The sequence below is a fragment of the Misgurnus anguillicaudatus genome, chromosome 12 (assembly GCF_027580225.2).
Source record: "Misgurnus anguillicaudatus chromosome 12, ASM2758022v2, whole genome shotgun sequence".
NCBI classification, from domain to species: domain Eukaryota; kingdom Metazoa; phylum Chordata; class Actinopteri; order Cypriniformes; family Cobitidae; genus Misgurnus; species Misgurnus anguillicaudatus.
This window is the reverse complement of record NC_073348.2, coordinates 19,366,300-19,393,375: the sequence shown is the minus strand read 5'-3', so window position 1 is coordinate 19,393,375 and position 27,076 is coordinate 19,366,300. Positions and strand designations below refer to the sequence as shown.

Sequence of the window (27,076 nt, the reverse complement as noted above, 5' to 3'; positions counted from 1 at the left end):
TCTGGTGACTGTGGGGGCCATTTTAGTACAGTGAACTCATTGTCATGTTCAAGAAACCAATTTGAAATGATTCAAGCTTTGTCATTGGTGCATTATCCTGCTGGAAGTAGGCATCAGAGGATGAGTACATGGTGTTCATAAAGGGATGGACATGGTTAGAAAAAATGCTCAGGTAGGCCGTGGCATTTAAACAATGCCTAATTGTCACTAAGGGGACTAAAGTGTGCCAAGAAAACATCCCCCACACCATTACACCACCACCAGCAGCCTGCACAGTGGTAACAAGACATGATGGATCCATGTTCTCATTCTGTTTAAGCCAAATTCTGACTCTACCATCTGAATGTATCAACAGAAATCAAGACTCATCAGACCAGGCAACATTTTTCCAGTCTTCAACTGTCCAAATTTGGTGAGCTCGTCTAAATTGTAGGCTCTTTTTCCTAATTCTAGTGGAGATGAGTGGTACACGGTGGGGTCTTCTGCTGTTGTAGCCCATCCTCCTCAAGGTTGTGTGTGTTGTGGCTTCACAAATGCTTTGCTGCATACCTCAGTTGTAACGAGTGATTATATCAGTCGAAGTTGCTCTTCTATCAGCTTGAATCAGTCAGCCCATTTTCCTCTGACCTCTAGCATCAACAAGGCATTTTCTCCTACACGACTGCTGCATACTGGATGATTTTCCCTTTTCACACCATTCTTTGTAAACCCTAGAAATGGTTGTGTGGAAAATCCCAGTAACTGAGCAGATTGTGAAATACTCAGACCGACCCGTCTGGCACCAACAACCATGCCACACTCAAAATTGCTTAAATCACCTTTCTTTCCCATTCTGACATTCAGTTTGGAGTTCAGGAGATTGTCTTGACCAGGACCACAGCCCTAAATGCATTGAAGCAACTGCCATGTGATTGGTTAATCAGACAATTGCATAAATGAGAAATTGAACAGGTGTTCCTAATAATCCTTTAGGTGAGTGTATAGTCCCATTTTTACGCATACATGAGGGTTCGCATTACTGGATTTTTGTAATCTTGCATGCTTTGTACAAGTTATTTTCACATGCGCGTAGAGGACAATGTAGTATGTAGTCCGGAAGATGCATTGCATTTTGTTGAAATGCATATGCGTCAAACGTCTGTGTAAATATGCGAGTCAAATAAACTATACTTTGCAAGGCTGTGCAAAACAGACTATACTCTTTATATCAAACTTGGCATCATGCGATTGGTTACATTTAAGAATAAAATGTGGCTTTACACATCTAGATGCATAATGTTTGAATATGCAGATTTAGGAGCTACTAAAGGTGCAATATTGTTAAAGAAAATCGACTTCAATTTTAATATATTTAAATGTTTAAATAATATATTAATTAGTTGAAATTATATTTTCTGTAAATGATTCCTTTGATGCTATCAAATCTGCTATCAAAGCTTTGAATTGGTTGCCATAGCAAGGCGTCCATTGTGATGTCACAATGGTCCCCAGGGAGAAAAGCCCCACCCTTTACTGCTGTTCTAGACTCAGCCTCATTTTATCTGGAGTGTGTATTTAAGTGTGAGCGTGCGTGGGTAGTGTATGTGATGATGTAGAATATTTAAGATCAGTGTGCATAAGCATGCGCCTCGAAAATAATTTTATTTCCAAGCATTTCAAACTTTAAATGGATAATGCATGCCCATGCGTATTGCATTTACTCTTGTGTAAAAATCTCACAGATGTGTGTGTGTTTCAGGATTAGTTTTCGCTGCATGTGTGACTTGGGAATGGGAGTCCATATAGACTCCTTTTCCCTGACAGCCCCCCTACTCTTACTTTTCTTTTACGCTCTTTCAAACCGGAATAAAGGAGAAAATTCCTTTGAGTAGAAGCTGAATGCATGCGCCGCATACCTCTCGTTTTCTCTCGGTCTCGCTCGCTCTCTCTCCCCCCAGCATTGTTTGGAGCCCTAGAGGAGGGGGTGGGTGGGGTCTCGCTGCCTGCAAGCATCTCTCTCCTACATCCCTCCCTCTCCCCCTCCCATCCCTCCCCCCACCCACTGCTTTCATCCAAGAGCGATGAGGTAATCCCTGCCAGCGCTGCGAAGCATAGCGAGTGCTATAGTGAGCGTAAGAGGCAGTGGAACTAAGAGGGAGGGATACATTGAGAGTCAGAGAGCGAGAGAGAGACATCCAGACATTGAGAAGGAGAGAGAGTCAGCCGGTGTGGGTCTGGGATGACACTGGCTCCAGTGGAACAACGATAGCACTGATCACTCGCGGTGGCGGCTTGCGCACGGGTGTACGCGAGGCGATAGGGGCATGACCCGGGGTTTCTAGTGGACTCCAGGGGTGGAAGAGCTGAAGAGAGGAGTACAGGAGCCATGACGGAAAGATGCAGTCTATGGAGTGCCCTGTCAGCCGCCGCCTGCTGTTTCTACAGGGGCTCCTTCATGCAGGTGCAGGTGAGAGGGGGCCAAACTCCCTGTATGCGCGTGTGTGTGTGTATGCATGTGTGTGTGCATGCAGCTACTGAGCATGTGCTTGCATAAATAGGTCTGGATATGGATTACATCATCTCTAAATGTGCCTTCACGAGTTGTTGCATGGGAAGTGGTTGTCAGATAAACTTGCATTAGACAGTGTCTTTGTTGATAGCGCACGTATCGATTCTTGTGGTTCCACCCATGGGTACCCCTCACGGCTGTGTATTTGGCCCGGTGCAGTTGTGCAGCCCCAACAACTGTGTCATTCCACCGGCCTGGGCAATGATATCACTGCAGCCAGCATGTGTGTGTGCGTATGGGTGTGTGTGCGCCGGATGGACCGAGCTCACTTTGGCTCAGCTGTAATACTACTGCTGATGATGCACAGTTGGATGAGCGGACAGGCAGGGCTCTGTTGTCACCCTGCGGTTATGTAGTGGATTGTAATGGGACTGAGGAAACAGGAGAATGCATTAAGTAGCTCTGGAGGTCGTGCTTTTTATATCTGAAAGTAAAGAGATAGTGTTTCGTGAAAGGATTAGGATGCAAAAAAGCTCTGCATTTGAATGTTTTGGCCTGATACTTGATACAAGTTCAGCACTGGATTTCAGTAGAAAAGATGGAGATGGGGAATGGGTGTACCCAATATTATAGCCAATTTGGAATGAAGAACAGAAGTGTAATTTTGGCTCTGTTAAGTTTGGGTGGTGCACTAAACATTATAGGAAGAAGGACCATCTACTTTTTGCACTCTCTCTCGTTCTTTAAATGCAACTAAGAACAGGCGGTCTATAAGCTTGATAAATGATTTGTTGTACTCTTCAGCTTGCCAGGGCGCACCAATCTCTTACTCGGCACATTAAACCATCATAAATAAACTGCTGAGAGCAGATGATGTAAAAATGTGCCCCTATAAAGGTTTTTTTTTTTTGATGTTGTAGCATAAAAGGTTATTAAACAGTTCACCTAATCTTACCTTGCTTCAGCAGACATTCTTTGCTTATATATGTTATATTCGTAATATTATCATATGTTAGAAACAACTTATCTGTCCTTTGGGGTGAGGGTGCTACCATACAGCTATGTTCAGACAAGCCAATTGTATTTGTACAAATCCATCTCATAGCAAAAGCTTTAAGAGAACCTTGTACATACATAGATATATATCCACCATACACTTTTATGTCAATTGGGAATATAGACCAAAATTGAACTATGGACAATATCTATGTTGGGGCCAAATAGGTTCATAGACTGTCAGTAATGATGTATGTGTTTGTCCTGTCAGCCACCTGAGCTCAGAGAATGATGGTGTCCCAGCTGCAGACGGATAATAGACTTTCTGGCTTGATATGATATGCACATGCAGAAACAGGCGGTGGAGATGTTTTTTTTCTGCTTAGAGTGTAGCCAAGCGTCATGTTGTGGACTGTGCCCTAGGGTTACATAGTGATATTTACAGTGGAGCGATTCAGTTTTGTTAATAAAAGGTCATGAGTTTTTAAGTTAAATTGAATCTATTATTTTGTATATCCTGATACCTTAGTTGCAGTCTTCGCGGCGATGCCATAGTAGAACCATTTTTGGTTCTTTAAAGAACCGTTCAGTTAAAGGTTCTTAGAAGAATAATTTCTTTCATAAATTTGTATAATCTAAAGAACCGTTTATCATTACAAAGAACCTTATTTGAAACAGAAAGGTTCTTTGGATGTTTAAGGTTCATTATGGAACCATTCAGACAAAAATGGTTTGTCTATGGTAGGGGTGCCCAAACCTTTTCCTATCAAGGGCCAAAAATCTAACCTGACGGAGGGCCGTGTGCTGAAAGTAAATGTTGCTGTGATATATTAAAATCAAAGTTGCCCTGATTCTCCTAATTTATAATTTTTTTAATAATTAAAAAATAAATAAGCAAACATTACTCTGTTTACCGAGCCCCTAAGGTGACATTGGAGTAAAAAAAATATAAAGTTTAGTTTCATGTGCTCACGTGAAACTTTCGCGTGCTCACAAGAAACTTTCATTTGCAGAATTTTTTTTAAAGTTTAGTTTCGCGTGCACATGTAAAACTATCGCGTGCGCACGTGAAACTTTTGCGTTCGCTTTGACGTTGCGCGTGCGCACGCAAAACTACACTTTACTTAATTTTTCTCCATGTCCCCTTAGGGGCTCCGTAGTTTATGCATAACAATGCAGTTTTTATTTTCAAAGGTAACTGTTTTAAAAAAAAGAAATAATTTTTCCAATAATTTTTAAATTTCCTTTTATTCGCTTTAATTCCTTGCATTTCATTTCAATTAAAATTTCAATCAAATAAACAAAATTTGTAACGTACAAATAAAACACAAAATGTAACATTTTACAAAATGTTTAATTAGAAATATGAACATCTGCCTCAATCACATTTATCCTTTTCCTTATCTCATATGGCATGACGGGCCAAATTAAAGGTCATTGGGGGCCAACTTTGGCCCGTGGGCCCTAGTTTGGGCACCTCGGTCTATTGCAGCTTTCACATAGGACGCGGTGTGCTGCGCTCGCCACTGGGTTCAGCGCAGCCAAGCGATTTGCGCACTGCTGGCCAGACCAAAGTAGGCAGATAAGGAATACAGAGACTGATGTTGCCCATCTCCATTTTACGTAACTTTAAGCTGCCTACCTACAACAAGCTACATGACTTAAAGGAACAGTATGTAGGATTTTGGCCAAAACTGATATTGCAATCACACAACTGGTGGCCAATACACAACATGACAACATAAACATCAGTTGAAGGCTGCAATTCCACTTTTTAAATGACAATATCCTGGCTAGACCACTGTTGACAGTGATATAAGTATTTGAAATGAAAATGGTTTCTTAATGACATATCAGGGCCATTTTATGATTAATTGATATAAATTTCTTACATACTGTTCCTTTAAAACACACTTGACATGCCAACTTGAATTGCTACGTGTTTTCATGACACGGCTTTTCTTTGGTAGAAGCGTAAACTTGTATTATAAAGCTCCAGGAATTCCGAAACACACAGTATAAGCTTTTCGTCCATTTTGATTTTGGCGCCTGTTTGGATGCCCCCTTTTCTATTGGCTGCGCGGGTAATCGTCACAGAGCGGAGCGCAAAGTTAAACTATTTTAAACTTTGACCGTGGTAGGAGCGCAAGCTGCGCTCCGCTGCACTTGCGCTTTGCTCGACGCAACAACAAACCGCCTTTGCGCAAGCCATTGAAATTAATGGGTTTCATAGCGCAGCGCACACCGCTTCCTATGTGAAAGCACCTTTATTTTTAAGAGTGTGATTTAAGTTTGTTCGATTGAGGTTGTAATATCTGGAATTTATAAGAGAGTTTGATTTAGCTAGATATTTGGATAGTTTCACGCTTATTCACAGAGAAAGATTGTATTTCTCTGAAATTGGTTTTATAGCTCTGGACCCAACCCAGTCATAAGGTGTAGCTTACATCTTATCCAATGATGTCTCACTTTAGACTTTAGAGATCCAATTTGGACCTAGAGATACATTGTGTGCAATCCTTCCATTGATCTTCAATGTGAAGATTCTGATGCTCTGTTGCTTTTGTTGCCAATTCATTAGCCTTATTTCCAGCAAAAACGGTACAGTCTTCGTTTTAATTGGTTTAGGGTACTGTCTGTTTGTTAGGATCGGCATCAAACCCAAATCCTCCATCTGCTCCTCAGTTTTACTGATTGTTTCAGTCTGTCTTAATCCCATCATTCTCTGCGGGCTGGATGGGGCTTCCTTTCGTCTGTGACCTCACTTACATATATGGTCATGCCAGTTTTAACCTCAGGGGTCAGGAACCGCATTCATTTTGAGATCTAAACCAATACCACGCTATCATTACCGCAGATTTCAGACAGATTAAGACTGGTGTGATTGTCTGCATTGATGGGTTGTTTAAGATGAAGCTGGGTGAATTGATTGCATAGCTTCCCCTCAATGTCTTTTCCTTCCAGTGATTACAAAAAATATTAATTTCATATTCAAATATTCAAGGGTATGACCCTCCTCCCTTCCCTTCTCTTTATTCTCGTTTTCTTTTCTTTCTATCCTCTCGAAATCCTCTCCGGAGCCGCTGTCTCTTCCCCAGGGCTGCCGTGGCTTAGCAGCTGTTAAGAAGAAAAGTTTACGAGTAAATCTGCCTGTTAGTGAATGTGAGGATAACCTAATTACACAGGGCTGTTTTCTCTTTTAATGAACGGATTAGGAGTGCCATGGTTTTATTCCCCCCTAAACTGCTTCTGTACTGATTTCGCCTTGTTCCTTTGATAAATATGCCTGAACTAGAAGTCCCTCAGAGCCTGGATTAATTGTCACCAGTATTGTCTATACTTTTTAAGCTAATGACGTTTGTTCTGCTTTTCATATTATTATAATGCAGCTGCTTAAGTTGTCAAAAGTCGTGAATAAGATGTAGACAATCTGTGCAAAAGTTGGATGATATTATAAACTTAGTTTACATAATCTTATAAAGACAGCAACGCCTTAGAAGAACCATGTTTGATTCCCCAAAGAACCATTTAGGTGTCTTATTTAACCATAAACCCAAAAAGGTTCTTCTATGGCATCGTTTTTGTGCAGCATGGTCTTTTTCAGAGTTATTCAGATCTGGAGTTACACTGCTTTTATTTTGATATATGGATAAATAGACATAAAAGCAATAGACAGAGAGATCAATGTTGTTATATTTCTAAAGTATAGTTACCGTAAAAAAGTAAACGGTCGTTGTAAAGAGGGTACTGTGGATGTATTCATTATTAAAGGAGTTACTGAAGCAAAAGTGGAATTAATGAGCTGTTTTTCTATTACCTGACCAAAGATCAAAGGAAGGTTTTGTTGTTGTTGGTGAGAAGTCTATGCGCTTGCCCTTTAAGAGAGATCGGCGAGATCACAGAGATGAAGAGACGCTTTTAGCTCATCTCAGACTACATTTACTGTCATCCCTCCTTCTACCCATCCTCTCTTCTTCCTCCACATGCAAGACAACCACCCTGTCTGTCTGATAGGTCAGTGCAATTGGTTTTTAGCTTAGGAAGTGGCTGTCCACTTTTACATATTTCAGTGACAGTGAATTAAAGGTATAGTTCACCAAAAAATGAAAACTCACTGAGCACATAGTTGAAGGTACCTATTAAAGGGATAGTTCTGCCAAAAATGATATTAAACCCCTGATTTACTCACCCCAAAGCCGTCCGAGATACATATGTCCGTCATCTTTCAGACAAACACATTTTCAGTTATTTTAGAAAATGTTTTAGATCTTTCAGTTAATCAAATGTTACGGGGTCCACTCCTTCAAGTACAAAAAATGTGCATCTATCCTTCACAAAATAAATCCAAACGGCTCCAGGACGACAAACAAAGGCCCTCCGAGGGTAATCCGCGCTGTTTTGTTGTAGAAATATTCACATCCAAAACTCCACAAACCAAAACAACTCGCATCCAGTAATGCCGCCATCTTAGTCATTCAGGATGACAGCGTATGCAGTTTACGGTTTAAATATGGCTATTTCTACAACAACACCGTGCGAACTACCCTCAGAAGACCTTTGTTTATCATCCTGGAGCCGTTTGGATTTCTTTGAGGAAGGATATATGCACTTTTTTTGGACGTGGACCCCGTAACTTTACTGTTTAGCAGCTGAAAGATTTAAGACATTTTCTAAAATAACTGAAAATTTGTTTGCCTGAAAAATGATGGACATATGCATCTCGGACAGCTTCGGGGTGAGTAAATCATGGGTTTAATATCATTTTTGGCCAAACTATCCCTTTAACTTCCATAGTATTTTAACCTACTATGGAAGTCAATGGTACGTCATGAGGGTGGGTTTATTTTGGGTAAACTATCTCTTTAATTTCCTCTGAAGTGAAATAAAAGCCAGATTTATGGCATCGATATCTCATAGTCGAGTCCCTCAAAGGATCTGTTGAGCAGGTGGGTGAGGACCAAAAGAAAAAAAGGCTCGGTGCTGAAGTCAGGCCTCTTTTGTATGTTCACTTGACTTTTAGTCCATCTTGACCTTTAAGGGTCAATGGGCAGTTGGACACCATTTTCCAGCTCAGTGATAAAAAGGTTTATGTATGTATGGATGACATTTATGTAGACATCACAAGTAATTTTCTAAAGCTACTCTTTCGGCCTTAATTAGACAGAAAGGGAACCTTGTCATTACTCTTTTGTTTTGGTCACAAGAGTCCACTTCAAGGCTATCAGTAAGGCTTCAGACGTCATGCATATACGATACACTTGATCGGTGATGGAGGTCTACGACACAGCTTGTCCTTTTGAACTCTATATATTAAGATAAATAAAATGTTGTGTAAATTGTCTTATCTAGTGTTGAAAATATGGTTGGGTATGACTTCGTGTCTTATCAGTCATGCATAGAGTCTTGCAGTAGTTTGTGGTCTGAACTGCAGAAATCTTATTGTATATCAAAAATGGTTTGGCCGTACAATTGATTGGTCATACATAAGTAATGTTTGTCAAGCAGGTAGTGTGTGTACACTTTATGACATTTGACTGAGTACAAGCGGCTTGTTTAAGTTCGTAGTAGTTACCAAAGGGTTACCACCTGCCCCAACATGCTTCATTCTGCTATATTACACCACCAATTTCTGGGTAGAGAATTACTGCCAAACGGAGAGAATTTTTACTCGCCTGATAACACAATCGATCAGAACAAGCATAAAATGCAGTTTATAGTCTGAAATTGAAGAGATTCCACCCGCCAAGTGACAACCGAATTGCCCAAAATGTCAAAATGATGAGAGTCCAGGATTAGATGCTTAATTACTGTAAATGAATTCGATTTCATTTCAATCACACCTTGGCAAATTGTGGCGATAATAAAAACTGTAATTGCCACTGAAAATGGCAAAGCTGAGATCTTTTAAGCTTCTTTGGACTGTTGTGCTGTCTAGATTGGATTAGTTTTAGATTCATGTAGAGCATGTAATCTCTAGTTTTTCTGCATGTATTAAATTGAAATTAACCCAGTTTTCATTATAGTAGTGTCTTAGTAGTATAGATTCTACCTATTTGAAGCAAGATCCAGAGGAGGGGAGCATGCATATCACCCATAGCAGCTGGATCACATTCGTATGTCTCTGCAGCAACCAGAGAGAAAACAACAATGACATCATGTACTGGGAGAAGAAACAGGCATGTTAGGATGTGGAAGTTGGGATCGCAATGGGGTGATCCAGTGGGAGATGGGATAATACACAAACACATCAAATGTATGGTTATCTGCGTGTTTGGGAGTTCCCCAGCACCTTGCATCGTTACTCAGCCCCCCTCCACTCCAGGAGGATAGCATCATCTGCGATGTCACCATGGTGACAGCCTCACGCTCCAGGACAACCCCACCCCCGTATCCCAACCCCCATCAGATTAGCTTGTTTCAGTCACCATGTGGCTGTGGGTAAATGTGTGTATAATCAATGTGTGAACACCGTTAAGCCCGCTGTTCTAGACACGCTTATTTGCATATGTCTGCGTGTGCGCACACCTGAGCTGTATTAACAAAGCCCAGGGCACTGCGCTTCTTTTCAGTCTATTATAAACTCCCATTTGCACTTCACTGTGTGTTTGAAGTATCATTGCGCAAGGGGCAGTTTTAGTATAATGCGACGACCCTGTCTGCGAGTTCACAACCTGTCCCCCGCTGCATGCCTCGCCCCGGCTTTACATGAATGAAAGTGAGAATTCAGCACACTCTGTTACAGTCTGCGCTGTCGGCCAATGGCATGCGCCGCTGAGGAGCTCTCCAGAAGAGATGACATCATCTCCGGCCAATCGCAGCACAGCTCTAGCATTGACTCCTGTATGCTCAACAATGCAACGAGATATAGGGAAAAGAGACAGTTTCAGAGGTGTGAGAGGAAGTGAGATATAGAGCAGAATTGGTTATGATGGCCTCCGTTACAATGCAAACACCAGATATGATGCTGAGCTGACATCAAAGGCATTCTGGCTGCTATCAGGGTTGGCAGGTGACAGGGGGGCAGGTGCGGGTGTCATGACAGTGATATCTCTCTGTGACCTGCCAGACGGCATTACGAAGCGTATCTTGTGTGTGTGCGTGTGTGTTGACTCGCTAGGGCGGTATGTCTTTGCTCTGGTTCAGGTCATAGTGTGTTTACTGAATGCTAATAACTCAGAGAGCAGTCCGGTCAGCAACATCAGGGCAAACACATTTCCATATAATTTTGTAACAGGAAATAAAACCCAGACTCAAGCCTCATACCTCTTTTTCATTCTCTCTAAATGTTGAATCAGCTTAAGATGTTTTTTACCCTGGTTAAGATGTCTGTTCAATGAAAGCACTTTTCACACAGACATCCCGGAAAATACACGGAAAATGAATCCTGGATTTTCCGTGATCGTTTGATTTTTTTGTTCATTTACACTGCCAATGATTTGCCGGCATCTGCAAGGTCCTGGAAAGACACGCAGCGTCTGAAGTTTGCATATTATTTATTATTTCTCTCTCCAGAAACCACTCGCGTGCATTTTTGTTTATGATAAGACCATAAAGGAGCGTGTGAACGCACAGTTCTATGCTGGTGAATGATCTCAGCTTCAGAGTGGATATTTGATGAGCTCCCTGAACTCTGCTTTAATACAGTTTTCAGACATTTCTTATCTTGATTGTTAATATGCATTTAAAACATTGTTTTGAGGAGCTGAACGATATATCTTGTTGGGATGACGCACGGGCATTTTTGTTTATTATAAGCTCAAATGAGCACGTGACGCGATATTCTTTTATGCTGCTGAATGATCTCTGTTTCAGCGCTGTAAGTGACGAGCTAACTTACCTGATATCTGCGTTAGTCCAGTTTGCTGACATTTCTGAATGTTTTATTGCATATAAATCCCTAATTTTAAAGAGTTGAACCAACTTTATGTTGCCATGACATGTCATTGTTTATGCGTCTCATTTATAATTTCCTGATACCTGCTTCAATCTAATTTGCGACATTTATCGTCGTGAATGTTGATATGCATGTAAATCTCTCGTTTTAAAGAGCTGAACCATAACTTTTGTTGTGATGACTCACACATCCTCACTACGACATGCCCATTATGCTGCGTTTACACCAACCGCGCATCTACCGCGCCTAGTTTGCAACTTAGAGCGAAGTAGACGTGCGGAAAAAGCAAGCATCTGACGCACATCAGAGGCAAAATGCGCTTCTTGTGGGAGGGGCAAGTGCTATGTGGTTTTCTGTTTGCAAGATGGCTGATGTTGATTGTGCATTTATCGAGAGAGTTACCGGTTTGTATTTAGTCACCTTACTATAGGGGGAAAATAAACGGCGCGGGACTCAAAAGTGAAATGTGTATTTACAACTTACCAGGTTGCCCAGTGTCCTCACTGACACTCTTCCAAGCGAGGTCCTTTTTATTCCTGTCTCTATAGAAATAAGAACTTGTGTCGTATAGCTCCGGGTGACTGCTCATGGACAATATCAATCCTTCATGCTGATTGAGTGACTGCGGGTGGGGCTGACGCCACAGCAGCAAGCAGGCTCCTGATTGGTTAACGCGGTGCGAAAATCTGCCAAAGTTCAATTTTTTCAACTCGGGTGTCAGCCACAAATTCCGCGCAAACTAGATGCGCGAATGAGGCAGAATTGCGTCTACCGCGCCACGCCAAACGCTTCATCCGCGCCGCGAGACCTCCAGACGCACGTCAACACGTCTTCACATTGACTTAACATTGAAATCACTCGCGCTTGATGCCTCTACCGCGGCTGGTGTAAATGCAGCATTACGGCATTGTTTCCGCTTCTTGTTCACACAGAGGGTTTTCCGTATATTTTACTAGGTCCTCTTTCCAGCAACGATCCCAGAAGATTTACAGGACGTGTTTGCGTTCACCCAGAACCTTGTCTGCCAATTTTACGGGTATTTTCTGGGACCAAAGGTCTGTGTGAATGGGGTTTATGTAGGTTGTGGAAAGTTATAAGCTGGTACATAGACAGAAGTAGATGCTTTTTTACAGTATACTTCTATTAAGTCTCTGTCTCTTTTGCAAAGCTGATGACTTTGTGTGATGGTGTGTGACTGAATGGGCGTGTGTGTGTATATTGATCAGAGTGGGTGATGAAAGTATGTGTGTGTCACCTCTCTTATTGACGCTTCACTGGCATCATTGCAAAACAAATGCACCTAATCACACACAACGCAGGCTTTGTTATGAATGGCAGAAAAATGCCCACATCAATACCATTTAATTTCCACAAGCAAAAGTCAGACTGATGTGTTAACATTTCCTCAGAGCACAATCGCTGCCAGGGGACTGTTTGAAATCCCAAATTCCCTAGGTTTTCGCCTCTAGTTCCCCTTCAGAGATCTGATAGATGGATGGTGCTTATGATGGAAGACTCCTCCAAGGCTGCACCCATAAATTCACTTGTTTTGACTTTTCAAACACCTTTTACTTTGAGACAACACTCTGATGCGTTCATTTGATTCTGAAACCGAGATAAATTGAGTTTGATTGACTTTAGCACATATAGGATTAATTTAGAATCAGTTCTAGTGAATCAGATGAGTTGGTCCATGTTCACAGTCCTTTTGCTGTTATTATTTAACTGATGCGCTCCAGAAGTGCTGGCCAAAGTCTTTTATTGAATTTGGTGTCTTCATAAATTCAGCTAGTACGTCTTCCAGGCTGCATAATTAATCTATGGCTGACATTTATTGATTAATCTACCGGACGTATCTCTATATTTGTTTGCCAACTCACCGCCGCTGCAGTTTGCTCTTTGGGGATGTGCCGAGTGCAGCGGTGTGGGTTCTGCGGTTTACTTGAACATAAAACAGACCCTGGACTTATACTCGTATAACACAGTTGCTCATTAACACACATACACAGACATGGTGAATTGGGAACAGTGTTTGAGGGTCATGTTGATGTGTCCTTCGACCCCACAATCCATCAGTGCCCTGACCCCATGACCCCTCACAGCCTGTAAATTGGCTTCTAATTGGTTACTCTCTCTGAAAAATAGGAAGCAGAGGCGCGGATCGCAATGGCTTAGTGTGACAGCTCATGAATATTAACACATCAAGTCAGGTGACATCATGTGTCTTAATTTAAATAATTACTGTTGTTAAAATGGACTCATTAGCTCTTTTCCGATTCAGTGGCAGCAACTTTCTAAAGCAGCATTTATAATTGCAGTGACAAAGCAAATGGAAATCGTTTGTTATCAAAAAGAGTCGCGTCCATTGGGTTCAAATATATGCAAATGTGGTGACTCAGGGTATGTTTATACACCAGCAGCGATGCATTAACAATAGAAAAGTTTATCCTTGGCATGTTTGGAAAGTTGTGCATATAGATGACAACATTGTCAAAACAATCGAAAACTACTAAAAACATGTTACCCATGCCTCGTCAGTAGTTGTTGATGTCACACAATGTCTGCACAAGTAACGTGCATGACGTCATCATTTTCACAAATTCGCATTTGTGTAGTTTACATGGACATGATAGCGGTTTTGTTTGCAGGTTGTTGCAGTGCATTCTGGGTTTGCCGCAAAGGACACAAAGTTATCTTCAAATAAAGAAGTCTTTGCATTAAAACAGGAATCTATAATTCCTAAAAATGCGGAGTTGCCAGTTAGATGCTTGGCTTTTGAGGTTATCACAAACACGCACACTAACAGTGAACTAGATTACTCGCATTTTATGCTTAACTCTTCAAGTTAACCACCACAATCATTATGTATTCTCTGAATATCGAGTTTTTGCCACTCATTGTGGGAATTCAAATCATGGATGAGGCTCCTGCTGTTTTTACGATTTCAGTGTAATGTTACACATTCTAAATCACAGCACCGAATTGCTATTTGGCTAATAGGGATGCTGTGAAAGTTGAGGCATTTATCCGCAGTGACATATCCTCTCCAAACCTATGATGAAAGATAAGTCATGTGTGTTTTCCTGTGAAACTTGCCCCCCTTCCATGGCACCATATGCCCAAATCCTCAGAAACACACTTGCTCTGTGCTGCTCCCCGACACACAGAGACCACACCACCCGGAGACCCCATATGCCCTGATTCTTCTCGCTGTCTCTTTATTTACTTTGTGTACTAAGTATTTAGTACTAGGTTATGGTGATGCTGCAGATCCTGGCACATTTTACTGGGAATCGTTCCATCACTGCAATCCAAACCTGTGAGTTTGCTTTTTAAAGTGACATAAGTGCACTCTACTTCTACCCATCTGGATTTATGCCCAGTTAAACACTCGTCTCCAACATTAGATCATCATTTGATGAATTACCACCGCCGTGATCAATAGAAACATTACGGAGAACATCTCTTTTAAATTCTGTCTACTGTCCAGGTTTCCATGTGGCAATAATATGACTTTAATTGTGTGTGTTTGTAAATGTGGGTTTTTAATTTGCACAGAAAATTGACATGTTTACTCTTAAAGATGGAGATTTTGGCAGATTTACTGAATGAAATTTGGATTGCGATTGGTTTGTGAAAAGGTTTATGTGCTGAAATATCATGCACAAAGGTGGCTGTTTAGTGGATTTGTTCCAAAAATATCCATAGGTAACATGAGAAATACATTTAAATGGGTGTTATGTCTTCACCGTGATCACAGATAGCAAAAACTGTGGAGTGTATAGGAGGGTTTAGGCCAGGTTAAGAGTGGGGTCCCGCAGGTGCGTGTACTCCTCTTCTGAACCTTGCATTGTAATACCAGGTACTTACTTTTTTAAGTTGAACCAACTTTTTACAGTGTGGGTGTGAGGGGGTTTACATGTAGCTTCTCTAAAGGACAGCTCAAAGAGTGAATTCCCTTCTCGTACCCTTCTTGAACCTGCAAGGACACCATTGTACATGCATGGGGGAGATACTGGTCCCTTGAGAAGAGGCGTGCTTTGCTTTTGAATGCAGTGGTGACAGGACACCATTAACGTCATGTGCAATGGCAACAGTATTTATTACAGTGCCCCTCCTGTCTGGGGTTAGACTGGTAAAAAATGCATGAAAAGAGATAATGAGCAAATATGTTTGTTGGCAACCAATCAAGTGAGCTGACACTTCATTATGCAGCATATCGCAGTAAATCCCAGCATTCTTCAGTCAAATTAGAGGCGTGGGGCGGTAATTCATAATTGATGCTTAATTATCAATCTCATTTAAAATATTCATTACCTACGCATAGGAAATCCAGGGGCTTGATAGACCACAGGAAGCACTCAAGGTTATAGATGCTTTAAATGGAATGTATGTTAGCACACCCCGAATTCCCAGCATGCCCGCAGTGGAATCAGCCCGTGAAAATGTCTCTGTATGTCAGACAAAAGTGCATCAGTGGACTGACATGGCGTGAAGATGTTATGGACTGAACAGCTGGCTGGTGGGGCGTTGTCCACATACACCCCCATTTCCTGCATTCGGATGGAATTTCCCCTTCATTTCTCCAAGACACAACTTGGACGCCCTTGAGACGTCCCCAACGGAGGGGGCAAAGTAGCATTTCCATGACAACAGCACGCCCAAGTGTTTTGATTTTAGAGTGCCGAGATCACAGTGTTGGCGCATGGCACGTTCCCCCTTCAACCCACAACCCACTCTCTCTGCATGACCCTTGGGTGAGCCCTGCAAAACAACAGGCCACCAGGACAGACAGTTGATGGATTTAGTTTGACAGTAGTGTGTGCGTGTGTTTTGATGCAGGACTGTATAAAAATGCTAATGAGCATTCCTTTAATTTTAATGGGGAAGATGGGGTTGCCAGTAACAGAAACAGCAGGGCGGGTTTGAAATGACCTAATTCTTGCTATGTCCAGGGCTGAGGTCATGCTGCACTCTTCTAAAACTTCTGCTGTTTTGTTTGTTAACGATAGCATGCGAGTGTGTGTGTCCCACTTACTGTTTGTATTAAATGCGTTCATTTACAAAAGTACTTCTTTATTATTCCCTGTGTGTAGTGTAGGATAATATCATAAAAATTCTAGACTTTTTAAGCACATGTGCTAAACTGTTCGCTTTAAATGCTTTGATCTTCTGTAAGCGAATGTTGATTCATACCAAAATTATTTTTTTCTTAGTTGTGTTTGACACATGAAAACGGCTCGGGTTGCGTATGTAACTGTTGTTCCCTGAGAATGGAACGAGACGCTGTGTCTCCCCAACATACTTCCTGCATCCCTGTAACGCCGTCTTTGCCAGTATTTCAGATAGCGATATACTTCCTGACTCCCGCGTCACCCTGTCTTTGTCGTTAAGCCTCAGAATTGGTTGAATTTGATATACACATTCAGACGCACTTACCCCTGGAGGCGTCCCCAAAGTGTCACCGCAGTGACGCAGAGCGAGTACCCTTGAAAGGGAACTGTAACAATGTATCTTAAAAGGTAACACGATGTAACCTTGCTCTCACTTGAAATGTCCACACTTTGTCTTTGAATTTGAGGGTATTGCACCTGGAAAGTCCTTGAAAGGTCCTTGAATTTGAAGTTAACTAAGGTGTGGGAACCCTGTATAAGGACCATGCCATTGTACACTCTCAGAAGAAAGGTACACAAGCTGTACCTTTTAATCACTGGAAAAAGGTCCTAATATGTACCATTTAGGTACCTTTGAGGTACCAGTATCTACCTTTTAAGTACAAAAGTGTACTTTTTGAAAAGGTGACGCTCCAGTGACAAGTGTACTACTAGGCCTATGATATTGGACATGTGCCATAGTATTCTTTGAAGTACAATGTAAATACCCTTATAAACTTAAAAAAGGTACCAAAGCTGTCACTGGGACAGTAACCTAAAACACCCTTGCATGTAGTTAACCGTAGTGTTTATTGGTGCTTGCTTAAAAGAAAAGTGAGAAAGACACAGTAGAGATTGCTTTAAGATGTAATGTGTTGGGATGTAGGCCAGTTAAGACAGATAGGGGGATTTTGGTGAAGATTGGGTGGGTGAGAAAACAAGAAGCGGGGATGTTAAATAGAACAATAAGGCAAAGGGTGTTTTTGGGAGATGGTGGCATGATAAGGGGTTTAACGTGGCTTAAGATGGGATAAGAAGACAACGGCAACTTCATGGCAAGCATATGGACAACGTCTTAAAAATAGGACCCCTGGGTAAGGCGGAGGCAAAGGTCATAGTATAGGCACAAACACAGTGCTATTGGGCAGGACCCAAACCTTAACTATAAAGACCACAAAATTACTTTCAGATGAAAAGTAGTTTATAACACGCACTATTGTAATGAAAACCATTTGTGTATCTGGGCTATTAGACAAAAACTCCAGTTTGACTAAAAAACATTATTTTATTATTTTTACAGTAAGCTGAAAGGCAGTCAAGAACACACACTAGCATTGTGTTGGCCATGCATTTGTTTCTGATGCCATAAAGTATATTTCTGGCCTAAATCGTATTCTAGATCTGAGTGGCAGGTGATTTTTGCCACCCACGTCCCGTTATCAGTCAAAGCACTGGGTCATGTATTCAGCGGGACTGACTGGATTAGCTCTACCTCCGAGATCAGACTCAATGGCAGTCACTGACCCATGATTCCCTATCTGGCACATCTGGGCTGTGGTGTTTGCCTAATGGTTTTTTGTGTCTATGGCTTTTCTTTCACCCAGAGAAGCAGCTGCATTCAATCACACAGGATCTGACTGATTGCAGGGGTTTCATTTGATTGGTCGAAATGGAATTAGGGTTGGGGGTCTTGTTAGATGGAGCGATGCGATTGGTGGCTGTATAGAATGGAGGTGCTGAATGAAATTGGGTGATGAATCATGCTTGCATGTTATTCATGACAAACGGCGGGGGTCTGAAGATAACCATCTCTGAATGTGCCAGGGTGATGGGCTGTGTGCGGTTACTCACAGATTTTCAGTAAACGCCTCGTATAAGATAACGGAAACCTAATTTACAATGCAGCTAAATACCTGTGATCGAACCCATGGCATTTGCATTGCTACCAATGCTCTACCACCTAAAGTGCTTCAATACATGCTTGTGCATGCATGGTCTAACACCAATGGTCCATGGTCAAAACACACACTGGATGTGTCCATGACGACCAAAGACCCCCACCATTACCACCAATGGCCAGTGTTATCTCCCCTGTATCTTGAAAATCTCTCGTTTTCACTATCTTCATCCATGCATGTGGTCAGCTCATTTCTCCCAGCATGCTCTTCATTAGACTGCCAGCAATGGTGGGCAGTGAGAAAGACAATTTAGCCCTCGAGGAGCGAGTCTAAATGGGACAAGGGGAGTTGAAACAGTGCATGTATCTGGCTGGAGTCTTCAGAGATCTTTTAATTCCTCTTGCCTCTTCCAATAGACTCTTCCCTGAAGAAATGACACAACCTGCATGCCAAAATTAACATCTAATATCCATCCAAACACATCCAAGAGGTCTATGCTTAAACAAATAGACATAACAATATATTAGATGTCTAACCATAGCTCACAAATAAGTAAATAAATAAAACCAAACACCTAATGCTGTGTTTACACTAACTGTGTTTGAGGCGTCAAAATCGTGTCTTGCGGAAATGCCGCGGGTCGATAAATGTCACGTGACTCAAAAGTGAAATGTGTATTTACTAGGGATGCACCGAATCCAGATATTTTAGGTTCGGCCGAATCCCGAATCCACCGTTTAAGATTCGGCCGAATCCGAAACCGAATACCGAATCCTACTCGCATCCTTATTCCAACACAGTAAAACACATTAATGAAGTAAAAAACGTCCACAGCAGTGTATTTTTCATTTTATTTAATTTTAACTGTACATTATGCCAGGATGACAAGTTGGAAAACTATTTTGACAATTACCATAAGCCTATGCATAATGAAAGCGATGCGTTGCAACACGCTCGTTTTTCCAATAAGCAAGCAGCTCCGCGCTGAAAACCATATTCAACTTTGAGTGAGAAGCTCCGCTCGTCAATGTCACAGTCTTCACACGGCCGTCCAATTACAGTGGAGGAGGGGCGGGACATTACCACAGCAACCAACCGGCTCACAGCTGAAGCATCACAGCTACCAAGCGCTCGGCTGAAAAACAGCTGGCATTTGGGGTCCTCAAGGCGTTTTCAGGGGTGTTTAAAAGTTTTGGTGTGTCCAGCTGACCGAAAGAAAAGTCTCATCTCCACGTCAGCACCCGATGTGTGTAATCAACGGCTGCGTGACGTCGACCAGCGTAGCGCAAGCATAGGGTTCGGTTCGGTGGAAAAAAAATCTAGGATTCGGCCGAACCCGAACCCCGCCAAAAAGCCCAGTATTCGGCCGAATCCGAAACCGAATCCTGGATTCGGTGCATCCCTAGTATTTACAACTTACCAGGTTGCCCAATGTCCTCACTGACAATCTTCCAAGCGAGGTCCTTTTTATTCCTGTCTCTATAAAAATAAGAACTATAGAAAGTCGTATAGCTCCGGGTGACTGCTTACGGACAATATCAAGTGTTCCTTCATGTTGAATGAGTGACTCCGGGCGGGGCTGCCGCCTCAGCAGCAAGCAGGCTCCCGGTTGGTTAACGTGGCGTGTAAATCCGCCAAAGTTCAAAATTTTCAACTCGGGGGTCAGTCACAAATTCGCAAACAAACGCAAAATGCACATACGTGCGCACGTACCATGGCAGGCGCTCAATTCGCGTGGACTAGACGCTGCTCACGGACAATATCAAGCGTTCCTTCATGTTGAATGAGTGACTCATTTGCGCCGCGAGACCTCCAGACACGCGTCAACGCGTCTTCACATTGACTTAACATTGAAATCACTCGCGCTTGACGCCTCTACCGCGGTCTGGTGTAAACGCAGCATTATAATCACTGTTGAATTTGCTAACATGATAGATTAAAGTGGGTTATTCATAACCGGACTATATCTGGTCTATAGTTAACCTAGATGGTGATGTGTCTTACAGTATGTTATCTCATCTGGTCCACCTTAATTCATCATACTCATCTTTGTATCTTCTTTTCTCATCTCATCTTGTGGTCATACTGTAGAAAACACAGTATGGATGAAACTTCACCGAAACATTTCTCGGCAGCTTGCGTCTCATATAAACCCAAATAAAGTAGGGCCGCGGAAGCGAGGAGTTAAAAAAATGAAAATGGTTGTAATCTCTTCCGAACGCTACCTCTCATAAGTCAATATGAAACTAATATCACTAGCAGACTGTGAGTTTTCCCCATGGTCCTAAATACAGAATATACGAGACCAGAATATCGTACCTTGTGGCCATCTTCACGCAGCGAAAGACAATTACCTACAGTATATGAGACTATGAAAAAGGCCTGGTTAGAGCCAGGTGGTGGATTTGGTCCCTGGGGGCAGAGGCAAAGCAATAACTCCATACGCTTGACCCTGCACTTTCTCACATTTGTACAAACGTACACTAGCACACACACACACACAGCCAATTAAATGAGAGAGGAATATAGCTGAAATGTAGCATCTTCTGCTGCACCCACGGGTATTAGAGAGTCGAAGTGAGGAAGGAACCATAAGAGGAACAGGAAGCAGATGTCTAATCAATTTACTCTTAAAACGAGAGTCAGAGACCATCAGAGTGACCCAAGACTGCAAAATTGATCCTGTAGCTATAATGTTCACCCTCACACACACAAAAAACACACACACACACACACTCACAGTAGTGCACTTATATTCTCCATGACCTTAGATAGGTTTGTCCCCTATTAGTGCATTAAGCTTTCTCTGTTGTCTTTTTTATTGACTTGATTGCATTGTGTCTGTGTTTGGATTCAGTTTTCTAGTTCAGAGGGTCGAGACCTTAGCTTTAACAGTCGGACTCATAAATCATTCTCTGAGAGTTGTTGTCCAAACAGACACATATAGGGCAGTGTTGATCTTTGCGCAAGAAAGGAAGTTTTTGTGTAAATGTGCTTCTTTAATAATAGTGGAGTTACCGTGCTGAAAAAGACCTTTGTGTATGTGACTCTGTTTGTGAAATCCAGGTCTCATAATCTGATTTTGAGATAAGGAGCATCAAAGTTTGATTTTGCATTGATATCAATCTTTGACATGACTTTACTCAGTCAATATTAAAATCACAAAAAAGGACTTTAGTTGGGTTTTCACAGACGGTCACTGCTGGTATGGAGATGATCTAGATTCGGACCACACTGTCAGATAAAAAGGTACAAAAGTTGTCACTGGGACGGTACCTTTTGAAAAGGTCCTATGTACCATTTTCGTACCTTTGAGGAACCAATATGCACCTTTTAGGTAGAAAAGTGCACTTTATAAAAAATAAAGGTGACTACTTATGTACCTTCTTATACCTTTTTTATTTTGAGAATGTACCCAAAACTTTGCTGGTCTATATGATTACCCTAAATGTATGGTGATGTTAAAAGAGAGTAATACGGTTTTTAAATTGTAAATGAGGATAAATACTTTTTTTTGTTGATGACAACAGTGTTTTTATATTATACACGCAACGTACCACACAAGCAGGGTATACATCAATAAAATTATATATAAAATTCAGGCTAAATATGTACACTTATATAGACACTTATATAGGCATAGACAGCCATGATGAAGTTCTGTGTTGCTGAATTAGCATTTTAAACTCTCTCATGGATTGATATGTCAGTTTGATAAGTGAGGCAATAAACCTTACGATTTTTGCCCAGGATTGTTTTATTTTTCTCTAAATGATCAATAGTTATAAGTGTTTTTAAAAACGCACTTTTTCAACCCATAGGTTGGGTTGTTTCAGTCCATGGTTGGGTAATATATGAACAAACCTAGAAAATTAACCTAGACAATATGTGACCCTGGACTACAAAACCAGGGTAATTTTTTTGAAATTAAGATCATCTGAAAGTTGAATAAATAAGCTTTCCATTGATGTATGGGTTGTTAGGAAAATATTTGGGCAAATGCAAGTACAATAGTCAACATTTGAAGTGGATCAAAACTTTCCTTAAAAGTTGTCTTAAGACCAAAACCTATTCTTGTCCTTTGATAAGCATTTTTGATACACTTTAAATGTTGACTAGTGTATGAAAATCTGGAATCTGAGGGTGCAAAACATATTGAGAAAATCGCCTTTAAAGTTTTTACTAACAATAAATACATTTTATATGTATATATATATATATATATATATAAATTTAAAAAGTATCTTCATGCAATATGATTTTTACTTGATATCATAATGATTTTTAACATAAAAGATTATCATTTTGACCCATACAGTGTATTTGTGCCTATTGCTTCATATACCTGTGCGTTTTTTTGGTCCAGGGTCACATATTTTCCCCAATGACCCAACAGTCGAAGCAACCTGCTATCTTGAGTTGAAACAACGCAGCATAGATTAATTTCATTCCAACGGTCGGATATGTTTATATTTTACCCAACCACAGGTTGAAGCAAACCAGGATTTCAGTGAAGACAGGTGCACGTATTTGTGCATGACTATAATTTACTTGGCTCATGTTACTTATGTGGTGGTTTTGTGATTTTTGTGCAGTTCTCCAAAGAGAAGTATCTGCTGGAGTCTCCACCGGAGAAACTGAAGAAAGAGCTGGAGGAGGAACTCAAGCTCAGTAGCAGTGATATGAGGAGCCACGGCTGGTACCATGGCCATATTCCACGAGAGGTGAGCGTGTGTTTCAGGTTATTCCCTTTTACACATACTTTACTGGTAAATTGCAGTTAACAGGTCATGTGTGAACAGAACCTTTCTGGTAAATCAGTGCTGCCAATTTGCCAGTAAGGGAGGTTGTAAGATTACCAGTCATTTACTGGTAAGCGCAATGTGTGAACGAAAAATAAAGATTACCGTCATTTAGACTTTAGACCGCACTGACAGCTTCGGTCCAATCATAACGTTTTTAAAGGGACACTCCACTTTTTTTTGAAAATGTTCAGATTTTCCAGTTCCCCTAGAGTAAAAACATTTGATTTTTACTGTTTTGGAATCCATTCAGCCGATCTCCTGGTCTGGCTGTACCACTTTTAGCATAGCTCAGTTAAATCCATTGAATCTGATTAGACCATTAGCATCACGCTCAAAAATAACCAAAGAGTTTCGATATGGTTCCTATTTAAAACTTGACTCTTCTGTAGTTACATCGTGTACTTAGACCGACAGAAAATTTAAAGTTGCGATTTTCTAGGCCGATATGGCTAGAAACTTTTGAGCGCAATGCTAATGGTCTAATCAGATTCAATGGTATATGCTAAGCTATGCTAAAAGTGGTACCGCTAGTCCTGAAGATGGACTGAATGGATTCCAAAATGGTGAAAATGAAATGTTTAACTCTAAGGGTGCTGGAAAATGAACATATTTTCAAAAAAAAAGTTGAGTGTCCCTTTAAACAAATGACACATTTACCCCCGCTCTGTTTATGAACGTTTCGACACGCTGCTTAAAAGTCGAGCACACCTGACGATAACGTCCACATTTCTACACCAAAGTTGTTTAAAACAGCTTAGCATCTATTTGCCGAATTGCCGACCTCCTTAGCACATCCACTGTGAAGCCAAATGTGCAAACAGTACTTTTGTTTCGGTTTTACGTCGCCTAATGCAATGTTGTTTGGAGCAACTTTGCCCCTGTCAGCATTTGCCATAGATGTGAAAAAAAAACTGATAAAATACAGACCGTGGTGGAAATGAAGTCATAACCCGCCATTGTTTACAAATACAACACTGAGCTCGTCGCTCGCCACAGGTAACTTCCGCTTCCTCACCGAGTTTACCGGTATTTGGTACTGATGTGCGAATGATGTCTTACTGGTAAAAAGACGGCACGTCACTACGTGTGTGGACAGCACATTTTTGTATTTACTGGTAAATTCAATCGGGTAAATTTATGGTAATTTCCCGAAATTACTGTGTAAAATGTTACCAGCCTCGACTCAAACCTCTCACCCACATGAAAACCAAAGCTCAACATGCCAGTGCACTTTTACAAAAACCTCTCAGAGCACCTTTACATCTTTTAGACTCAAACATTTGCTAACACAAAAATCCAAAGCAATATATATATTTATATGAGCGCTCATGTATTTTGTTCTAGGAACTGCACCATGTTTTCATAAAATGAAAAGATTATACGTGCAAAAGAGTGTTGGGGTGTAGGTGTGGTAATACTTTTTAAGCTCTTAAGTATATGGAGCTTTCTGTTTGTGTTTGTTGTGCATGTGTATTTGTGTTATCCTGTCTGCGTTTGTAGGTGTGCTTTTTTCTGCACAGACTCAAACTGCTGCCCACGCTGTGTCTACTACGAGAGCAGCCATCTGGGCATTACCATAATGTATTCCTGCATGAGTTGGAGTAAAGAGAAACTCCAGCCCTCTCTATTAAAAACTGTATGCAGTCACCATGGCGATACGCCCCCATGCTGCACTTCTGACCTGAATAAATGTGCTGTAGCGCCATCTGCTGAAGGACAGAACCAACACAACTTTGCTTTAGAGCTTTACTCAGACTGTATCAGACATAAAGTATTTCTGTGCCAACAAAGTGAAGACGAAACAAACAAACAAGTACATGCAGAATCAACCTGACGTGCTGTCAGATATACAGTAGCTTGTTTTTAGCATCTAACAAATGCATAAATGTAAATGTAAAAACCCCAGACAATATGGTAAAACCTATAAAAGCTCCTATAATATACTTGGCTCATAATGCTGCGAGATATTACTCCATCACCTGTATTTGACCTGCAATACTCTTGCCAAAATTTTTCACAGAATTTGCTTAGGAACATGCAAAAAATTCATGTGCAAAAAAAAGTGATTCAAGGTTACGATCAGTGGCGGCTGGTGACTTCTTTTTTCGAGGGTGCTCGATGCGAAGTTACACGTCACAACATGTATGTAGCCCGTCATTTGTGTGGTTCGTTATTTCAAAAAATGTGTCCTGCGCGTTGAGAGATCCATGTGCATCACGTGTCTTGTCAAAATAAGTGCCTGCTTCAGACGCGTCTAAAGGGTTTATGATAAAAGAGACGCTCATGTTTGCCAGATACTCGCATAATCTCATGCGTAAAAGTTTACTGTTTAAGGAGTGTCTTGCGTGTATTTTGTGAACGTGAGCATCTCTTTTATCATAAACGTTTTTGACGCGTGTGCAGCTGGCACTTATTTTGACAAAACACGTGAAGCACATGGTTCACATGATGCAACGAACAAATATTTTGAAAACACAAACAACACACATGACACTCCGAACACATATTTTAAATTTGCGCCCCTCAGAAGAGCAGTCACGAGCCACCACTGGTTAGGATCATTAAAATCTGTACAAAGGCAAAAATTCTGATGCAATGTTTCCTTTTCAATAAAATTTTTTCCTTTTTGTGTCAATACAGGTCGCAGAAACCGTGGTATCACGTAGCGGCGAATTCCTTGTCCGGGACTCCCTGTCCACCGTGGGCGACTATGTCCTGACGTGTCGCTGGCAGCAGGAAGTAGTTCATTGTCGGATAAGTAAAGTTCTGGTCAAGAGCGGGCAAACCAAAATCCAGTACATGCTGGAAAACGAGAGCTTTGACTCAGTGCCCACGCTGGTCAGGCACCATGCCGGCACGGGCCGGGCCGTATGCCCACGCACCGGAGCCCAGCTGCTGTGTCCGGTCAACCGAACGCTGCCACTGAGATACGTGGAGGCGACGTTTGCTTTAGCCGGTGGGAGACCAGGATCTGCACATTCGCCATCAAGCCAGAGGGGGGCGCACATCAAAAGGCGCAGCGTTACTATGACCGACGGATTAACGACGGAAAAGATAATTCCTCACAGGTAGCGAATTAAATAAATCTTATTTTTGTTTAAAGTAGCAGGTATCTTAAAGTAACATTAAACACATCTAAACCAGCATTGGATCTTCAGGACAGTAGCCTTCAGGACTAGTTATTAAACATATTTATAATGCATTAATGCTAATGCTGTTTCTAATAATTTTGCCTGATGTATCTGTGATTGGCGGGTGTAATGTCAGGTGTGAGATCAGGTGGATACACATTGTTTTTAATAGTCAAACACACGTGAGACAGATGCAGATGTGATTTACTCATTAAAGATGTCTTGTATCATCAGTGCTGCCCAGTCTACAGAGCCAGCTGAATCTCAGACAGTCGAGCCTGAAGTGAAACCTGCGGAGGGTAGCAGCTGGTGTGTGTGTTTTTGTGTGTGTTCACAGCTGGCACAGACTTCCTCCCTAACACTTACGAATCTCTAGGTTTTCCAATCCGAATTAGCCACTTGGACATGTCACTTCACCTGCCTGAATGCATGTGTTGTAGTGTCACAAACTGCCTGTAGCAGTAACTATGTGTTGTGTTCACCTGACCTGCTCACCAAGAAATGCTTTACGTAGTCAGAAAGACAATGGATTGCTAAGAAATATAAAATAATTCATTCGTTTTTTTTCTAGCCCCTCTACTGTACATCATAAGGATGCTATGAGGAACTGCGCCATGAGTATGGATCAGATACAAGAGTATCGTCGCCCCCTGTCCCCTGTTGGAGAGTCTCCCCTATCCCCTGCCTACACCGCCAGTGAGTAAACACACA

The 27,076-nt window shown here is 41.5% G+C and overlaps 1 protein-coding gene across 1 annotated transcript in view; it reads left to right on the top strand.

The window, feature by feature from the left end:
• Positions 1–27,076, top strand: part of sh2d3ca (SH2 domain containing 3Ca) — a 59,950-nt gene that overhangs the window by 18,700 nt on the left and 14,174 nt on the right. Inside the window, exons 4-6 of the mRNA XM_073874079.1 lie at positions 23,025–23,153; positions 25,875–26,302; positions 26,937–27,061. Of these exons, the coding sequence (XP_073730180.1) occupies positions 23,025–23,153; positions 25,875–26,302; positions 26,937–27,061 (682 nt within the window). The remainder of the gene's footprint in view (positions 1–23,024; positions 23,154–25,874; positions 26,303–26,936; positions 27,062–27,076) is intronic.